This window comes from Lygodium microphyllum, chromosome 7 (assembly GCF_053477565.2).
Source record: "Lygodium microphyllum isolate KBCC chromosome 7, Lygodium_microphyllum_v1.1.10, whole genome shotgun sequence".
Lineage (NCBI taxonomy): Eukaryota > Viridiplantae > Streptophyta > Polypodiopsida > Schizaeales > Lygodiaceae > Lygodium > Lygodium microphyllum.
The window spans coordinates 4,560,282-4,580,895 of NC_141141.1; the positions used below are offsets into that span (position 1 = coordinate 4,560,282).

General features: G+C 41.2%; 1 protein-coding gene across 1 annotated transcript in view; it reads right to left on the minus strand.

Moving 5' to 3' along the window:
* The window catches only part of LOC148033135 (cationic amino acid transporter 2, vacuolar-like), an 81,425-nt gene that overhangs the window by 36,181 nt on the left and 24,630 nt on the right, over window positions 1–20,614 (minus strand). The window contains exons 4-5 of the mRNA XM_087680872.1: window positions 16,661–16,801; window positions 16,355–16,473 (exon numbers count right to left, since the gene is read on the minus strand). Of these exons, the coding sequence (XP_087536998.1) occupies window positions 16,355–16,473; window positions 16,661–16,801 (260 nt within the window). The remainder of the gene's footprint in view (window positions 1–16,354; window positions 16,474–16,660; window positions 16,802–20,614) is intronic.

Genomic DNA, 20,614 nt, shown 5'->3' on the forward strand with positions numbered 1-20,614 from the left:
AAGACTCTCCACGTAACTAAGAATGAGACTTTTGAGAGTCTCTCCCATGACCTTCATTACCGCTCCTACCATTATTGCTTTTGATTGTCAAAGCATAAGAAGTGCGAGAAGCATCGATATTCTTTCTATTAACCTCTTTATTCAAGAGTGTATCCTCTGCATCCTACAACTTCAGCCCATCTGTAGGCATATTTGCACACAGAGTAGTACGGAATGTTTCCCATGACTCGGGCAATGTAACCAGCAAGAACAAGGGAGGAAGATTATCCTTAAATTCAATTCCTTGCAAAGACAAGTGGCTGAAAATAGAATAAAACTCATTCAAATTGGCGGACATGGAGGTCCCCTCCATACAAAGGTCCATGAGTTACTTCAGCCAATACAACTGAGAGGCAGGGCTCTACTTATCATAGACATTACAAATCTTATCCTATAACTCCTATGCGGTCGGCCCGTCAAAGACAACATTATACTAGATCAGCTTAGAGCGTTACAAAATGATTATAGATTTACATAACTCATCCAGTTCAGCCCAATCCTCTACATCAAAGCATTCGAGCTTTACACCATCATGTTTCAATGGCTTAATTTGCAATTTCTGCACTTGAACCTGCCAAATTTATGCCTTCCAATAGCTATAATTCATGCCATCCAACGTCTCAATGTTAAAGATAGCATTGTTATTCGACCCATCAGCCATAATACAAGAGATAAAAGCTAACTCCAAGACAAACAGCCTGCTGTAAAATACAACAAAATAGCGTGAAAATCACATCCAAATCAAGGACTGAGCAAGAGAAATTGCCAAAAGGATAAGATTCCCACTAACTGTAATCAAGTAACTCTAAAATCCAAGTGACTACCCTCAGATAGAATGCATAAAACTGAAATGACAGGCTGTTGTAATAAACTGCAACAATATGCCAATAACCAAGTGTGAGCATCTGAGAAAAAAATACTAGGAACAACTGGCACTGAAGGCTCTCAAAACTGCAATGTGTCAATAACCATACATGCGGTAGGCATAGACATCATGCACATAGAAGATCTCAAGGTAAAGAGAGGAGAGCTGCCAAATGCATAACCCACTAAGCAAAACTCAATACATGACCCAAAAGCATATAAATATCATTGACAACACACTGACAAACATAAGTGTCCGGTCTACAGTAAGTGTTCAAATCAATTCGATGTAGGATAACTACATCCAATACATATCAAGAGAGACCATATACATGAAGTGTCCCATAGTCTCGATGAAAGTAAGCTCAAGCTCAACTGCATAAATCCAAAGCTCTATGTAACATCCAAAATAACATAGGTAACTCCCATTGGAACAAAATCCAATACGAAATTAGCAATTCAAGCTCAAAACATCAAGTACATGACATCCGAGTATCCAAGATACATGAAACATAAGCTAGGAGCATAAAACCTGGTAGACTCTTCAAGTTTGTAACTGTGTAAGCCACTAAAGTAACCAAGGCATATAACCACAACCAAGATCAATGTAATGGAGGCCAAATCTAAGCTCAAAAGCATCCCATAGCATATCAGGAACTATACATAACAACTGAAGTAGCGGTATATCCACTAAGTATCCCGTAAAGCATCAATGAGCATCTGGAATAAGCTTTTCACTGATAAATGCTTGCTGCCCTGTTATTACAGCACTAAAATGATAGTGAAATCTAAGCTATTTCAAGCTCAAATCAGTCCCAAAAGCATAACCACATAATCTAGGCACCAAAATAGCATCCTTGAAGCATCAAACATGCATTATGAAATTTGTTGTTTGTTATCCAAACCAAAACTATTCTATTTTGTGTGAAACAAAGAACAAAAAATGGCACAAAATCAACTCTACCACCTAAAGCGCCAAAAGATCATGGCATAGATCTTATCCCTAGAAGTAGCCCCCTTAATAAGCCACCCTACAGAGTCAATGCAACCCAACAGGAGGAGATAAGTCAGATAAATGAGCTGTTAGAAAAAGGGTTGATTCAGCCCAGCTCATCTCCTTTTTGTTCTCTAGTGCTTTTGGTGCAAAAAAAAAGTGATTCATGTTGTATGTGCATTAATTATCATGCTCTAAACAAGATCGCGATAAAGAATCACTTTCTGGTCCCTCGGATCGATGATGTTATGGATAGATTGCAGGGACAGCCATATTCGGGTGTATAGATTTGAAAAGTGGGTATAATCAGATATGTAAATTCAATGAATGCACCCTTTTTGCAGCAGCCAGTGTATGACAACTTGACACCCCAAGGGGCAACAAAAGACTATGATGAGGCTGGAAAAGTAGTGAAGTTTGAGTCCTTTAATAGTGTATAAGATAGGCTGATAACTTTGACTTTCATTCAATAGTTTGATACAACCTATTCAGGGAGAAACCTCACGGAGTCCTCGAAGATTCCAAAGGCAACCACTTTTTTAAAAGGAAATGCATTGCAGTAGTGGCCCACTCTTTTGATGCAAGGTAGAGCACTGTCAACATGGATACAATTCAAGCAAATGCTTGCATCAAATTGGTTGACAAGGACCTTTGAGATGGACATCATGACAACTTGGAATAAGTTAAATGCTGAGGAATGTAAAAATTTGAAGAAATACGATAAGAAGTTTAGGATGCATTGCTGCCCGTCACTTCTTATCACCCCTATCCCTTCATGAGCAAGTGGGAAAATATGTTTGTGGGCTGCCCAAAGGAATCAAGGATTTTTGCATTAAATCCACTGTATCTAGCATGTCTTAGCTCATAGAGACCGCTACTATAACAAATGCTTTGCTGCATGGAAAGGATTCGAGCTTCCTAGAGAGTGGAAAGAAGTCAAATAAAAAGTTGTTTAAGACTGAGAAAAGGGGCAAATCTGAAAATCAGAATAAAAAGAGGCCAAAAAGCAAAGAAAGGGCTCGAAAACATTGGCCCAACGTAGGGAATTGATGGCTGCAAATAAATGCTTCATTTGTGAATAGAAGGGTCACATTGCGAAAGACTATCCCAATAGGTAACAAGCTGAAAAATCAGAAAATTAGGGAGATCCTAAGGAAAAGAAGCCCAAAACATCAGTAGGATTGGTGCCCCATGTTTTAGTGATCAACCAAATGATGATGCTATTGAGTTGTGCAAAGCATGGGGAAAATTTGGAAATCGGCATTATTGATTTTTCGATAATGGTGCACGAGGCAACTTCATCATTGTTGACATGGCAGCCCGTCTAGGCATCAGAGAGGATGAGATGGGACCCATGGGGAAAGTTGGAATGGCATGTAAAGACCATGCAGAGCTTGTCACACCACTCATTGGAAAACTTCAGTTGCATATACAGGGATATGTGGACAGCGAAGAGTTCTTCATTGCTCCACTCGAGGATTGTGATGTATTGTTTGGTATGCCATGGTGTCACCGTATGCATGCAGTGATTGATTCTCGTGCAAAAAACATCACTATTCAGCATAAGGGAAAGGCACTCACACTTGATGTAAAATTGAAAGGTGAATCTGTGCCTGTTTGAAAGGTGAATCTATCTCTGTTTTATATGCAGCTCCCATCTCTAAAGTACTGAAAAATCATCTTTCAACGAACTGGTTTTTACTAAGGATAAAGATGATAGTGAGAAGATTGGGAATATGTATAAGTTAGAGAAGGATCGCATGTCATTTCTAAAAATATATGCTGATTGGTTCTCTCAGTCACTTCTAGGGCACTTACGACCTAAAAGGCTGAAAGATCATGACATAGATCTTATCCCTAGATTAGTCCATCTAATAAGCCACACTACAGAGTCAGTGCAACCCAACAAGAGATCATGAGTTAGGTGAATGAGTTGTTAGAAAAAGGGCTAATTCAACCCAGTATTCAGTTTTACTCACGCTTACGCTCACAGAAAAGTGTTGGTGATCCGCATGTAAGACACCAGGGCACTTTTTACTCTCCGTAAGAGAGGTTTTTCCCCCCAATCACATTATTCTTTATTTGTGTATTTATGTTACATTGTTCAGTCACTTACCGCACATTACACACTTTCATGTGCGAACGCACCTTAAACCAGTTACACAACCTAAAGTCTAAGGATTGTACTTTGTACTTTGAGTAACACACTTCCCAACTAATCAAGTGCCGAGTAGTGACCACACACACACTCTCTCTATTGTTTGCACACTCTCAAGCTAAGCTAAGCTGAGAGCTGCCATCTCCCAACCAACAAGTGGTATCAGAGCACAAGGTTAATCTGGCAGCTGCTAAAGCTCTGCCCTATCCACCAACTGCTACAGCAGCCACCTCCTATCCCAACTAGTGGTCGCCTCTCTGCACGCCACTTGCAGCCTGTCCAAACCGCCCGCTAGCCCAGCAAGCTATGCTACTGCCGCCCTGCCCTGTCGGCAGCTGCATTGCGCTGCCCGCCAGACTGTGCCGATCTTTGCCAAATTGCGCTGCCCGCCAGCCTAGGCAGTCTTGCCTGCAGTGCCAACACCCGCAGCTCGTCCGCCTTCAACCTCTCGTCCATCTCCAACCTCTAACTGCTCCACCCACCTGCACATGCCACTCTCCACCCATGGGTAGCTCCACCAGTCCTGTGACAACTTTGCCAGCTATCTTGACAACTCCAACTACTAAATCACTACTCATTCGGCTCATCCTCAGCTGCCATAGGTATATCTTATTATTTTATTCAAGATATCAAAGCCAAAGCAAAGGGCTTTTGCAAGGAAAAGTCAATTTCTACTTCAGCGGATCCCTTAGTGCACAAATTGCAGAAATTTGTTGGAATTTGGGGCTTTTGGATGTTTGGCAAACATTGGAATATATACTAAAGTTTCAATCTGAAATTGACTGAAATCTTGCACATTAGACGGTCAAATTTTGGATGTTGCGCACTGTTTTTGCATCGGGTAACGTGTTACTTGCTGAAATCTAGAAAAATTTCAGTACATTGAGTCAATAGTGGTCAAGTGTGCCACAATTTAGTTCATTACAACTTGGCATTTGCTGTAATTTCTGAAAATTTTCAGATTTCCAAGTCAGGCCAGCTTTTATCGCTCTTGTGCATTTGGAAGAGTGACATTTATCATGGCAACAAGGACAGAAGTGATGTCTTCACTTATGTATCAAAAGAGGATAGATTGGATGGCAACAACAATTCTTTGTGGTCCTTCATGACGAAGAGCGTGCTTGTTGCAAAAAATCTTTGGGATTATGTCAGTGGGGAAGAAGTCTGCCATCCTGGTGATATGGCTTTTACAACTCCTCCACAAGGAGGCTGTGGTCAAAGGTAAGCTCCCGTTCAGCCACCACCCCAAAGAAAAACTGCACAAAAGGCTTGGAACACTAGGGATGCCCAGGCATTGTCACTTACTGCAGTGGTAGTTCAGTAGTCTTTAATCCTACATATCCAGTCTGTTGCTACTTCACAAATAGTATGGCTTGCACTTGAGCATATGTTTGCTGGAAAAAATGATACTCGCATTTCTTTTTTGAAGAAGGATCTTAAAAATGTAAAGATCGAAGAAGGTGATGCTATGCAAGATCACCTTAATAAAAATTCAGGACTTGTGCGAGCAGCTGATGAATGTAGATGAGTATTATTCTAATTCTCAGATGATCTCTACGACCTTGAATTCATTGCTACCTTCTTATTTGGCCTTTCATATGGCATTAAATCTTACAATGCGAATTTCTACACAGCCACTTACCTTTCTTTAATTGGTTAGCTTGTTGCTCAAAGAAGAGCAAACAAGAAATAATAGTGGGGTGGATGTTGTAGCTTCTGAACAGGCTTTTATGGCAAGACAAAAAAAGCAAGGGCAATCAATCTGGGAATGCTTTGCATAACTATGGAAGTTTAGAAACTTCACAGAACAACAAGAACCACGGGGGTACACAAGCCAAGAAGGGCAGGTGCCATTACTGTAAAAAGCCAGGTCATTATATCACAGAATGCAAGAAACACATTGCCAAGGAGAAAAAAGAGTTTGGGATGTCAATTTCAAATGCACCTTCTATTGCTACTACTACAGAGACCGCGTCATTCGTCATTCACCGTAGCTACTATTTTCACTTGGAGTTGTGATTCTTCTTGGGCAAATAGAGCATTCAGCTCTACAAAGGATACTATCACTTGGTTCTTTGACAGCGGTACTTCTAAGCACATTACATCCCGCAAGGATTTGTTTACCTCTATTGTTGTAGTTCCTATTGACAAATCAGTGCAATGTGCCAACAATGCATCTTATCATGTTAGAGGTGTTGGAGAGATTGTATTGAAAGCCATTGATGGCTCTACTCTCTGTTTGCAAGATGCTTTATATGTGCTAGGGATAAAGAGAAATTTGCTATCCATATCTTCTTTAGCAAAATGTGGAATGCAAGTCACATTTGATGATGATAAATGCATAGTCAGGGATAAGGAATTCTTGACTTTGGTACTCGTTGGCACATTATGTCACGAACTTTATGAGTTAGATACTTATTTAGTCCATCAATCAGTTTATTTGGCATCTACTACTACTCACAAGCAGAGTTATGGCATGCTCACATGGGACATGTGAACTATGGTAGTTTGATGCTTATGCAGCATACTCAGATGCTGAAAGGCTTACCTCTCTTGAAAAGACCTCCTGAGCACATTTGTAAGGGATGCATTTTGGGAAAAATGCATTGGTTTTCTTTTCTCGTAATGTTGCTTTTAAAGCTACAGCCAGGTTGTAGATTGTGCATCCAGATGTATGTGGATCCATGCAGACAAAGTCATTGGGTGGATGTTATTATTTCGTCACCTTCATTGAGGGCTTTACTCATTTTCGTTGGGTTTATTCATTGGTGAAAAAGCCAAAAGTGTATTATGTACTTTTGGCTTTTACCGCACTTGTGGAAAATCAATCTAGCTGTCAGATTAAGACTCTCCATTCGGACCAAGGGGGGGAATATATGTCTTCCTTGCTGAATAACGTTTTGAAGTAAAAAGGCATTGCACATCAATATACTATTGCATATACTCCATAGCAGAATGGGGTTGCAAAAAGAAAGAATCAGTCACTCATAAAGATGGCCAAATGTATGCTGAAAGCTAAAAAATTGCCATAAGGATTTTGGATAGAAGCAATTATGTGTACTTGTCACGTTTTGAATAGGTGCCCTACTAAGGCATTAAAAAATATAATGCCTTTTGAGGCTTGGAACAGCCATAAACCTTCAGTTGGTCACTTTCATACTTTTGGGTGCCTTGCATATGCTCATATTCCCAAAGTATTGAGAAAAAAGTTGGACAATAAGGCTGTCAAGTACATGTTTGTGGGGTATAGTAGTGAAAAAAGTTGGACAATAAGGCTGTCAAGTGCATGTTTGTGGGGTACAGTAGTGAAAGCAAAGGGTACAAATTGTACAATCCTGTTTCCAATAAAAAATTTATCAGTAGAGATGTGATTTTAGATGAAAAATCAGAATTATCTCTTGCTGGTTATGCATATCAGGCTGCAAACGATGTGTTTGAAAGGCTGCTGCCTATTTATTTTGGTGATACAACTAGAGCTTCATTAAGTGAAAAAATTGTTCAACCAGCTGCTCCATTAAATAATACAAAAGTTTAGTCGACGGCTGATCTGAATATTCAACAAAATGTCGAACATGAGGTTCATCAAGAGCATGCACATAATCAGGAGGCTAGACATGTACCTAGATGGTACTTGCAAACTTTACAAGACACTCATTTGGATGCTCCTCTTGCTGGTCGTACTCAAAGACAAACACATCTACAAGATCACGCTAATGCTATAGAGTTTGTTATGGCAGCACACCACTTGATGATGATGAGCCTGATTCTTTTTAGGATGCACAATAGAGTGTTGAGCTAAAATATGCATTACTTGCTGATTAGCCTCTTAAACAACCCCAAAACACACTAAAAATGTGCTTTTAGAGTAAAACCCTAAAACGGGGAGCAGTTCGAGAGAGTTCAGTGAAAACCCTAAAATGGGGAGCGGTTCGAGAAAGTTTAGTGGAAACCCTAATTTTTGGGGCGCCCTTCCACATCTATAAATAGACAGGCTGCCCCCATTCAGCAATCATCCTTGTTTTGCAGGTTACACCAGCCCACACACCCTCTGTTGCTATTGGCGCCCAGTTTCCAGCCTGCAGCCCGCCTCCATCTCCTGTCCAGCCATCATCGACTGCAGCCACATCATCTTCAGCCTGTCCATTGCTGTAGGCGGCAGCTCTCAGCTGCTGGCGACTGCAAACTGTCCCAGACTGCTGTTCAGCCTGCTGTCCATCATCGGCTTGCGTTTTCAGCATTCAAGCCCTGACACTCTCAGACATTGTTTCAGCCTGCTGTTTACAGCAGACTGTGCACAGTTTCCAGCCCCCGATCGGTGGTACACTGCTGCGTCTACCAGTTTCCAGCCTCCAGACTGCTGTATTTTGGTAACCAGCCTGCTGCCATTCACTATTCAGCACTACTACACTCCGACTGGTGGTCACAGACTTGGGATCCGTCTTCGGTGGACATCACACTCCGACATTGCTCTGCCCTTGAGCACACTGTACACTCTTACATTCATTTACAACATTCATTCACTTCAGAGTTGTGTTCTCTCTCTCCCTTCTTCAGTTTGTGTTTGAGTTTTGAGTTTTGCGTTTAAGCTTTGAGTTTTGCCCTCTGTGTCTGTGTCTGTGTCTTTGTGTTTCTGTCGTGGTCGTACACTCTGTGTGTCCTCTGTGTTTCCAAAGTCAGATGACGATCAGGTATCATTCTTCTTGAATAAGTTGCCCGCAAAATACTTCAATTTCATTCAACACATCATCTCCCAACCTCGATTGCCAACCTTCTACGAGTTCGACTTTGAGCTTCAAGAGTTCTCTTTTAAGGAAGGGGATGATCTGAAATTCAAGCTGGCTGACTATAGGTAGTTACCTGCCGAGTTCGCCACTACTGGCTCTCCAAAGGCAGATGACGATCAAGTTACATTCTTCTTGAATAAGTTGTCCGCAAAATACTACAATTTTATTCAACACATCATCTCCCAATCTCGATTGCCAACCTTCTACGAGTTTGAGTGCCAGTTCTTGCGTTACGCAAGGCTGCATGATCAAGTCCACAAAAAATCCTCATCACAGCCTTATTCAGAGCAGAGGAGGTTGGTTGCTTCTTCTTCGGGAGGGAAAACCACCAATGGCAAGAACTCGCTAGATGCGAAGGCAAGCCAATCAAAGGGTGACTCCTCTTCTTCCGATAGAACCAAAGAATCAAGACCTATCTAGCAGCAACTCCCTAAGAAAAACCAGTTTTGCACACATCCAGAGAGCAGGCCATATGGACAAGGAATATCGCTCCAAGGCCCAAGGTCTTCCACCTAAAAAGCCTCAGCAAACCGTTGCGACTTCACAGTCCAGTGGGGCTACGCCTTCCGCTGTTGCCCCATCTGCTCCTCCAACCCCCACAGCGACTGTTGGACATGTGGCACCCGGACAGCCTCAGCGGCCATCCTTCTCTACTCCTGAAGGATTAGTTGATTGGTTTGCAGATTCCCATCCCGTTGCACTTCATGCATCTATCTCACCTTCCTCCCCACCTTGTCAGGCGTTCCCTTGGTAGAGCCCTACTACTGGACATACGCGATGGTGGCCATCTTCTTAGACTAGCATGTCTCTAGGTCCTTTCGAATACCCTAGATTAGTCTAGCATTCATTTTTCGCACTCTTAGAGTCGGGCCCATAGGGTTTTTGTCTCTACATTTTAAGTCTTCCATTGCATTTACTCACACACGCATACACATTTGTATCTTTACACTTGTTCCTTCAGTTACCTTTTCATTTTAGTTTTGTTTTGTTTTTGGAGCATCTCACTACTTACCTCTGTGATTGCAGACTTTGATCTCCTTTGCAAGTTTTGTTTTCAGTGTAGGGCTAACATGCAAGTTTGCCTAGTCCTACCTAGGCTGGAGTCTTGGGATCCATACCATTCCTTCATGGTTTCATCATCCTTGGAGTTTTGTTCTACCAGCATGGAGGCTTCCCCTCCCAAGACGGATCGTGCAGCATCTCTCTTGATGCTATCATAGCGGTGACTTCTACCTAGCTCTTCCAGCTGGGATGCTTCCTCCTCCTCTTCATTCCTTATGGTTCTCGGCACCACACGAAGACCGACATCAAGCTTCTCTTCCTTCTTCGGCATCTACATCCAAATTGAGAGGGGGTTCCTACCCTTCTTGGTATTCTACAGGCTTCAGCACTTTGTCTTCGACATCGGCTTCTCCCCCCTGTTATACCTTACCCTTTGCATTGCATGATTTCATCATCTTTGTACTAGGGTGCTTGGGCAAGTGAACAATTTCCCCATGAGGAACACTGTCTAAGTGACACCTGCTGCATGAGCATTCTTCAGTATGTAGCATACTTTGCATCTCATTGTGCAAAGCACCACTTAAGCGGATCCTAAGTTGTTTCCACCGACGGCTATTATTACCACACCACCATTCTTCTTCATCACATGGATACCTCATCACCTACTTTTCCTTGTCATCGACACCCTGAGTGGATGGGTTAGCTTGTACTGTTTTGTGATGTGTTGGGTGTACCCTCCCTACTCCCGTCTTCTGGGTCACTTTTACTCAATCAGCCGCATCCCATTAAATTTTCATTCACTTCAAAAAAAAAAAAAAAACACATTCCATGTAGCTCCATCCGCCTTTGTAGGGCTTGGTAGGCCATTGGGCAGCCGACGTGCATGCCCTGTCCTCTCTAGGGTGACTACTTGGATTCCCTTGATACAATAACCATCGCCTGTGTAGACTTGGTAGGCCACTGGGCAGCTAACGTGCACCCTTTGTCCGATGCCTTGGCTGCATTGGGATGGGATGCCTTGGGGTACATCAACATCGCAATGGCTGGCCTAACCTTTTGACTCAGTTTTGGGCTTGAGAGGGGGTGTTGAGCTAAAATATCCATTACTTACTAATTAGCCTCTTAAACAACCCCAAAACACACTAAAAATGCTCTTCTAGAGTAAAACCCTAAAACGGGGAGCGGTTCAAGAGAGTTCAGTGGAAACCCTAAAACGGGAAGCGGTTCGAGAAAGTTTAGTGGAAACCCTAATTTTTGGGGCGCCCTTTCACATCTATAAATAGATAGGTTGCCTCCATTCAGCAATCATCCTTGTTTTACAGGTTACACCAGCCCACACACCCTCTGCTGCTGTTGGCCCAGTTTCCAGCCTGCAGCCCGCCTCTATCTGCTGTCCAGCCATCATCAACTTCAGCCACATCATCTTTAGCCTATCCATTGCTGTAGGCAACAGCTCTCAGCTGCTGGTGACTGCTCCAAACTGTCCTAGACTGCTGTTCAGCCTGTTGTCCATCATCTCCAAGGTCAGCCAACTTGTGTTTTCAGCATTGCAGGCCCCGACACTCTCAAACACTGTTTCAGCCTGCTGTTTACAGCAGACTATGCACAGTTTCCAGCCCCCAATCGGTGGTACACTCCTGCGTCTACCAATTTCCAGCCTCCAGGCTGCTGCGTTTTGGTGACCAGCCTGCTGCCATTTACTATTCAGCACTCCTACACTCCGACTGGTGGTCACAGACTTGGGATCCGTCTTCGGTGGACGTCACACTCCGACATTGCTCTGCCCTTGAGCACATTATACACTCTTACATTCATTTCCAGCATTCATTCACTTCAGAGTTGTGTTCTCTCTCTCCCTTCTTCTGTTTGTGTTTGAGTTTTGAGTTTTGCATTTAGGGTTTGAGTTTTGAGTTTTGCGTTCAGGGTTTAAGTTTTGCCCTCTGTGTCTGTGTCTGTCTGTGTCTGTGTCTTTGTACTTCTGTCGTGGTCGTACACTCTGTGTGTCTTCAGCACAAACCTTAGCAGTCTTCTTAACATAGAGTGTGCATTAGATGGCAACAATGCAAGCTGAATATGATCCTATCATAAAGAATCAAACATGGAATTTAGTTACATTGCCTGCTAGAAAGAATGCCATTGGTACTAAATGAGTCTATAAGTTGAAACGAAAAGCAAATGGATCCATTGATAAGTAAAAGGCCAAGCTTGTGGCAAAAGGCTATACACAAAAGAAAGGCATTGATTATGAGGAGACATTTGCTCCTACATCCCGTATGACCACTATCAAGTGTATGGTTGCATTGGCTGCCATTATGGTTGGATTGTGCACTAGCTTGACATTAAAACTGTATTTTTACGTGGGAAACTTCAAGAAGAAGTGTATGTTCAATAGCCCATGGGTTTTGCAATTGAAGGATCCGAACACTTGTTATGCAAACTAACAAAGGCTTTGCATGGTTTGAAGCAAGCTCCATGAGCTTGGTATGCCAAAATTGATGCCTTCTTACTCAGCCTAGGGTTCATTAACAGCCCATCAAAGTCTACTCTTTATGTATGCAAAGAGGGGGGATCCTTACTTGTCATTTGTCTTTATGTGGATAATCTTCTACTCACAAGGACACATGCTGGTCAGATTTCAGCATTTAAGAAAAATTTACAGCAAACTTTTGAAATGAGACTGGACTTAAGCTATCTTTGCATGATGGCAGTGACATGTTTGACATTAATATATATGCTCCAGCAGTTGGATGTCTCATTTATTTATGCAACACAAGGTCAAATATTCAGTTTGCAGTTTTAGCCCGAGTACATATATGCATAGCCCATGTAGGTCACATTGGCAAGCTGTTAAGCATATTTTCCATTACTTGCAAGGCATTAGGACTCTTGGATTGCTTTATGCCAAGAGAGGGCCGCTGCAGCTACATGCTTATAGTGATTTCAATTGGACTAGAGATTTTGATTTTCGTCACTCTACAAGTGGAAATTGTTTCTTTCTTGGCTCTTCTTGCATTTCTTGGCTTAGCAAGAAACAATCCATTTGTTGTCACATCATCTTCTGAAGCTGAATACAATACAACTTTCACTACTACAGTTAAATATGTATGGCTGAGACGTTTGTTGGCTAATCTTGATATATCTGGCATGGAACCTACTCCTTTGTTTACTGATAGTCAAAGCGCCATTGCAATGCCATGGAACCCAGTGTTTCATGCACGCACAAAATACATTGAGATACATTACCACTTTGTCAGAGAGAGGCTGCATGCAGGGGATATTAGCCTTGTCTATTATCCTACCAACAACAATGTGGCAAACATCTTTACCAAAGCTCTTCCTCGTGACAAATTTGAAGCATTTCACAATGCTTTAAATTTGATCTCCTTTGGTGAATGATCCTTGTATGCTGATCACTTTTCACTCCAAGGGGGTTTGTTGGGTTTTACTCACTCTTACGCTCACACAAAAGTGTTGATGATTCGTACGTAGAACACCAAGGCACTTTTTACTCTCTGTAAGAGCAAAAGTTGTAATAAGTTATGCCTAACAAGTACTAGGTGGTACCGGGTGTCAAATTTTGGGCTAAACCAATTTATTGTCTACTAATGTTGGTGGTGGTAACATTAGAGACTAGGCATTCATTAATTAATTAATGTCGGTCTAAGGGCTAATAATTGCTCAAGGATACTTGGAAGACAAATTGGCCTAGCCAATTTAATAATTGGTTGGTGAAATTAATTTTTTAAGCACTACAATGATTATTAAATAAGTTGGATAATTCTAAAAAATAGGATTAGAAGGCTACCACTTGGCAAAACTTGCCAATGCAAGTGGGAAAAACGTTTTTAAGGGCTAGTGAAAGTCTATTCCAACAATTGTGAAAGAGAATGAGCTGTTAGAGAGCAAGGGAAGGCTATAAATGTGATTCGCAGCCACCAAGAATCAATCCTACAACATGTGACAGCAGTATGGAGCCCTCCAAGAGCAAGTGACAGCATCCCACGGTCCTTTCGGTGTAGGTGACAGCATACAACCAGGGGCAACAATCTTAATGGTGGTCCTAACCTGTAGGCGACAGCTTCCATAGTTATTTGAGCAAGCCAGTAACAGTTTTTCAATGTTTCTCATGATGAGACTCTGAAATTTCTCTCTCTACAACATCTCTTTCATCCCCCATCCCTCTCTCAAGTTATCTGTCTTTTCCAGCAGTTTGAACCATCAGAGAAAGAGATTTCAATCAATCTCTGTTGTTAACCCTAATTTACAGCAAAAATTAAGATTTTGGCAGTCACCTCAAGATACGTGCTCCGAATTGAGGGCCTAGGACTTGAATTCCAATAGCTGAAATTGAGGAATTTCAAGGAGATTTAAGAGGCCAATCAACCAATATCAGATTTGAGATTGAATTTGTCTTTCAATGAGCAAGGTGAAAGCAAACCAAGGGACAAATTGGTTTGGAGGCTTGCTGGTTAATTTTGACAACAAGAGACACTTGGGTCAGTAGAGGAGATCAAAGGATTTCAGTTGTACCCCTTTCATTTGCAATATAAGATAAAGAAATACTGCAAGGAGTGCCAATTTTGGAGCCAACAAGGTGTCCAATGTTCAAGATTAAAGTAGTAAAGTATGCATTTTTAATTTACGTGAATTTTATGCTTCTTATAATTAGTGCTTAATCAGGTTATTTACCACCCTATTCAAGAAGAAAGGTTGGTTTCACTGTGTATGTTGATATATCTCCCTCTCTATCTGTCAGTGAAATAAGCAATAGGCACAACATGCTATCTCTTTGTCATCAGATTCAAAGTCTCTCTCCCCTTTGACATTAGAGTCTCCCTCACTCTTTGACATACGAGATTCTTGTTCTTTTATGTCTTTGACATTAAATTAACATTAACAAATAATGTTAAAATTCAAATTAACATTAACAATAACATTAACATGAAATATCAAGACCACAATAGCATTTAATGTTAAATTAACATGCTACAGCATTAACATCAAATGTTAAGTCAATTGTCAAAACAAAAACTCCAATGCCTTGCAAGTCAAGGTTTTAACTATCAATGGTGATTTGTCATGGCCTCCAAATGGAAGCTCCCTAAGCTCAAATTATCAATACAATCAAAAATCTCTAAGCATACACATCAACTCAACACAAAAACTGGAGCACGAGTACCGGACAAAAAACTTATCTTGTCGTATCCACCACTTGCAATACATGCCCCCCATGTACACCCCTCTCACTAGCAATTTCCCATACCACCCTAAACAAGACAAGGGCATACTTATCAAGTGTGAACCATCATGATTCCATGAGCGAATGTGGTTTTGTGCACATCATTGAATCTCATGTCAGATTACAAGTTGTGACTCTAATGCTAATGTAACGCCCTGTAGTCCATGATTTCATCAATGTATAGCCCAAATAAAGTAGGTGATAACTGGCAAACCTACTTCACTCCAATGGTGCTAGCAATGTCTTCAAACATTCCTCCGAGGCACTTGACTCGTAACTCATCCCATCACCCACACATATAGTGCATATATGCCCCATATCATGTCTGATGGCACTCCTAGAGTCAAAACGCACTATAGAAATTTGTCCCTCAACCCCGTATGAAAAGCTTGCCCCAATCTTTTGGCCAAAACCAAGGACTACGGGTGGAATTCAAGGATCTAGAGGCAAAGCTAGGGAAAACCAAGGTAATGGTCTTTACCACATTCTCAGCTTGAGTCACCAGACTTATATTACAGTTCCTGTATATGGGGGAGGCAGTAGAGATTTTTAACTATTGTGTCTACCTGCAGGGTTCTCTTTTTTCTTCCAGAAAACGTAAGGGTTACTTTTGCTGGGCCACAGTTTTGCATGAGAAGGGCAGCTGAGGCTCAGTTGACACAAGAGTATGCAAGAGTATGTTTAGCACATCTTTGGAGATTGTGCAGCATGGCTCCCAGGTAGATGGAAGGGGGTTGCTGGATGTTTTGGGGCAAGGCCTGAGGGATTCGGATGAGGATTGAGGAGGTGATGGTTGGCTATCACCTACAGTGCTTAGGTTCATCCTCCAGTGGCACATCAGTCAGCCGAGTCCTTTCGTAACCACAAAGTCTGCTCCTCCATTCTCACTTGCAAGCTGCAAGCAGCTCAGTCACAGGTCCTGGGTACTTGTTTTACACACATTTTCTGTGTCTCTTAGACCTTCGTTACATCTTTCCTGCCCATGTGATGATCACTATTTCTCCCAGGCTAGATATTTGTGATTGCACTCTGGCAATTTGCACAATTTTCTAGCATCCTAAGTGTCTGAAAATATTAGCTTGAATGAATTATCCATCTAAAAGCACTGATACATGGCTAGATGTTTAACATCCCAAGTGTCTTCCAATATTAGTTTGAATAAATTACCCTTCTTAAGAGCACTGATATGGCCAGATGTTAAAAATCAAAATCACAAACTGAATTAACAGGACCTCTTTATTGAAATATCAAATGCAGGTTATTTACGTGCTCACCCATCTGCTAGCTTGTAGCCAACCCAACCAGTTTTGAAGCCTATGACAGCTCCAGTGGCAATCACAAAAACTAAAACACAGACATTGGCAGAAGTTACGGTTGCTTGCACAACTGCACTCTGTAAGTCAAGCAAGAAGGCACAAATATTAAGAATGATAAATGGTAGTTTGATCAACTTATAAGCTGACTCTTCTATTGTAAGAATAAGCATGAATGGCCTTACACTTGTATGAAGGGAGAAACAAGGAACTACTGAAAACATTTCATAACTAAATGTTATAAACATTATTGAAGGTTTCAATTACCTCTTTTATTCCAGCACATAGCAGAATAGTGACCACAATAACCAAGATGGCTGCACATGGATCAATCACTATACCAGTTGCAAAGAGCTCTCTCTGTACCAGCCAGGCAGGCAGTCTGTCTTTTCCTCCCAACAATAAGGCCTGATTGCATTAATTTCTTAAACCAATCAGCTATTCAGCACCATACTTTAGATATATTTTGAATCTTTGGCAGCTATTTTGATCTGCTTTAGATGTTGAGCAGAAAAAGCAAAGGCAGAAAGTGGAAGGTGCAAGTCTCTTAAAGAAACTAACCATACAGCAGCCAATAGCAGAAAAATGCAATCAAACAGTACACACAAGTCAGACCAGTAAGTCTCTAGGCTCAGTTGCCCTGGTCATGGAAGTTTACCGAGCCCTACATGCTGTGCACTGTCCCACATCATCTACCCATGAGGATATGCCTGCTCACACCTATAAAACTGTGAACAGCCTTTGTGTTAGCAGCATTTTCCAGTCTTGTACTCCACAACAGGCCTGTATTACTATCCCTATCTTCAGAACAATTACTCCACTCGTGTTGTAGCTATGATTTCACGATACAGTAGAATAGTAATTCCTTCATCCAGCCTACAAGCAAAAAGGCATATGTAGAGATACGCGTGGTAATGTGTGTCTCACCATTGCATAAGCCATGAACCTTAATACTGTGATTATCAGTTGTTCCACATCAGTACATGTACAAAATTTTGTGCGTCTCACCATTGCATAAGCCATGAACCTTAATACTGTGATTATCAGTTGTTCCACATCAGTACATGTACGAAATTTTGTGCATGTCTTTCTAAGCTTGATATAAAATTGAAGCTTTTTGAAACCGGCCTTTGGACACCCAAAGGGCACATAAACCACAATAAGGCAACATTTAGTTCAGCAAAAAAACAAATTCAGCAACTTTAAAGCACACTAAACTAGAGCTAGAATGCTCTGCACTACATGTAACATTGTTGGCCCCAACGCTTGGCACCCCTTGTGGAATTTCTTTGATTACAATAGAAAGCTCTGACGTCAGAGGATTAGCCTTATGTATTTCTTTAACTTTTATCCTCTGACATCCTCCGCTAATCCAAGTGCCTCTTGTTGTCAACTGACCAGCAAGCCTCCAAACTAATTTGCCCCTTGGTTTGCACACGGATTGGCCTTCACCCCGCTCCTTGAAAGATAAATTTACCCCCAAATCTGATATTGGCTGACTGGTCTCTTGAATCTCCTTGAAATTCCTTGATTTCAACTGCTCAAATTTAAATCCTAGGCTCTCAATTCTAAGCACGCATCCTGAGGCGGCTGTCAAAACCTCAATTTCTAGTGTAAATTAGGGTTTACAGCAAAGATTGACTAAAATCTCTTCCCCTAATGGCTCAAACTGCTAGAAAATGCTAAGATAACTTGAGAGATGGCTGGGGGATGAGAGAGAATGTTGTAGAGAGAAATTTCAAAGTTTCATCGCGGAGAATGTCACCAGGTGGTGATACTTTTTACAGTTGCTTTCCTTATTTACTTGTATAAATATTTTATTTTTCCGTTCTTTAGTTGCTGTTGCTTTTTACCCCCAGAGTTCTCTTGGATTAAGCCAGGATCTTTGCATGGCCAGAAGAGGCAACCATTGGGACAAATTGGACTAATGGTTTGTCTGAACCTTAGGACTAGTTCCATATTGAATGGGCACTAGGAATAGAATGCCAGTGGTTTGGGACTGTGTGCTTAGCCACTGGAGACGGTGCAAGACAATAAGCCTGGCCAAGACAGAAGATGTACATGTGAGAATGCACACGAAATAAAAGTCACCATAATTGAGCCACATTACACTTTTTGATGTGGTTGCAATGATAAAAGTTGTTCAAAACAACTTGAGGAATGCAGGGGTCACCATGCCTAAAATTTAGGGAGTTACTATTTTTGGACCCCAGAATCTGTTCGCGTCATTATCTTTGTTTTCGCACAAGGATTAATTCTCTAGTCTATGCCGAGGTCAAATTTTGCACTGATCATGGAGAATTTTAGACCGGAAGATTTAAACGGGAAAATTGTTACATGTATGCCATGTGGCACAAATTCCCAAAAGAGAGAGAAAAGAAAAGGGCTCAAAAGAATAGACAAGATGGAATGAAAAAATCAAGAGAACCAAAACTACTCCACATAATCCATCGAAGGTACAGTTCAGTGTTTTCTTTGCACTTCTACTGAGGCAAGAGCCTCACTGTCTAGGTTCAGGAGCAGTTGTTGGTTTCTCCAATGCAGGAACTAAAGAAAGTGATGACCATGCCACACATGAATAGGGTTTTTCAGCTTTGATTTAGTACTATTTGTGGGACTGTTTTACTACTAGAATGATGCCAGGGTAAAAGGGATGTTATTCTGGATATACTGGACAGTAAGAACGGTGAATACAGAGTTTTGCAAAACTGCAATTCTGCACATGAATCATTGAGTTATGGTCACAAAAAATGCTTTCCTAAAAGGGATGTTGTTCTGGATATGCTGGACAATAAGAACAGTGAATATAGAGTTAGTTCTGTATACTCCGTTTTTGCACATGAATTATTGAGTTATGGTCACAAAATATGCTTTCTTAAAAGGGATGTTGTTCTGGTCATGTTGTACATGTCCTTATGCAGCTGGGATTTACTCAGAAAAGATGAAAACCAACTATTCATAGGTTACGTATTTTGAAACATTTCATTTTTGTAACTTTCCATCTTTTAATTGATAAAGAAATACCAAGAGGGACGCCCGTCTTCAGGGCCAATCTGGTGCTGAGCGAGGGAGTGAGGTCTCTGTTTGTGTATGTGTGTGTAAAAAGACTAGGTGTTAATTGAAGGAACTACCGCTTTATATGAGTCATAGACCGGTTTCAAAGAAACACTGAAAAACTGTTGCTGCCCTACTCAGATAGCCATGGAAGTTATCACCTACAGCTTAGGACCACCAAAAAGACTGTTGCACCCTCCTATATGCTATCATCTGCACCAGAAGGACCTTGGACTATTGTCATCTGCTCTTGGAGGGCTCCAAATTCTTGTCACTTGCTGTAGGACTGGTCCATGGTGACTGCAAATCACATCAATAGCATCCCCTTGGTTTCTAACAGCCTCCTTCTCTCTCACAATGGCTGGAATAGAATCCATCAGCATAAAACTGAAAATTAGTCTAGGACCGTTGCTAGAAACCCATTGGATGCATCCATAACTTATGTTTCTCAACTGTTCCGACTTCAAAACCATAGTAAAGTATATTCTCAGCATAAACCATGGTTAAAACTATCAATGGCATTTACTAACATGCTGCTATCCATGGAACCAGCTGTTGACTATTGAAAATTGAGTATCAGTTATCATAAACTAATCACTTTCTAAGCTGAGAACTCATCACAAACTCATTGTGAAAACTCATCAGTAACTAATGCAAAAACTGATGCAAAACTAATCTCAACAATGCCCATAAACGGTTCTCAAATTGATTAAAAACTAAGCTGAAATTGATCATAATTTATATCTCAAAACTAAGGCAAAAACTCATACCAAACTGATCATAAACTAATACAAAAGTATAGTTTCAGTGCCCGGGTGAAACTCATACTCATCTATATACATCTCACAATGCTTGTTTGCATACTTTGGACCATTGCAATGTGACTGTGCATGGAAGCTTGTATACTACTAACCATACCAAGATTCATTTTCCCATACAATGCATGCATTGCTAGCTGCACTTTTCCTCATGACCAACACTATATGGCACATTTGCATGACCAGCATTAATACCATGAGTCCCAAACACAGTGGACTGCATATATGCATTGCCAAACTTGTCACTTTGTGCCCCAACATCATGCCAACAGTGTTATACATGGGGTTATGCATATTTTTTAAAACCGGTCTATGACTCACATAAAACGGTAGTTCCTTCAATTAACAC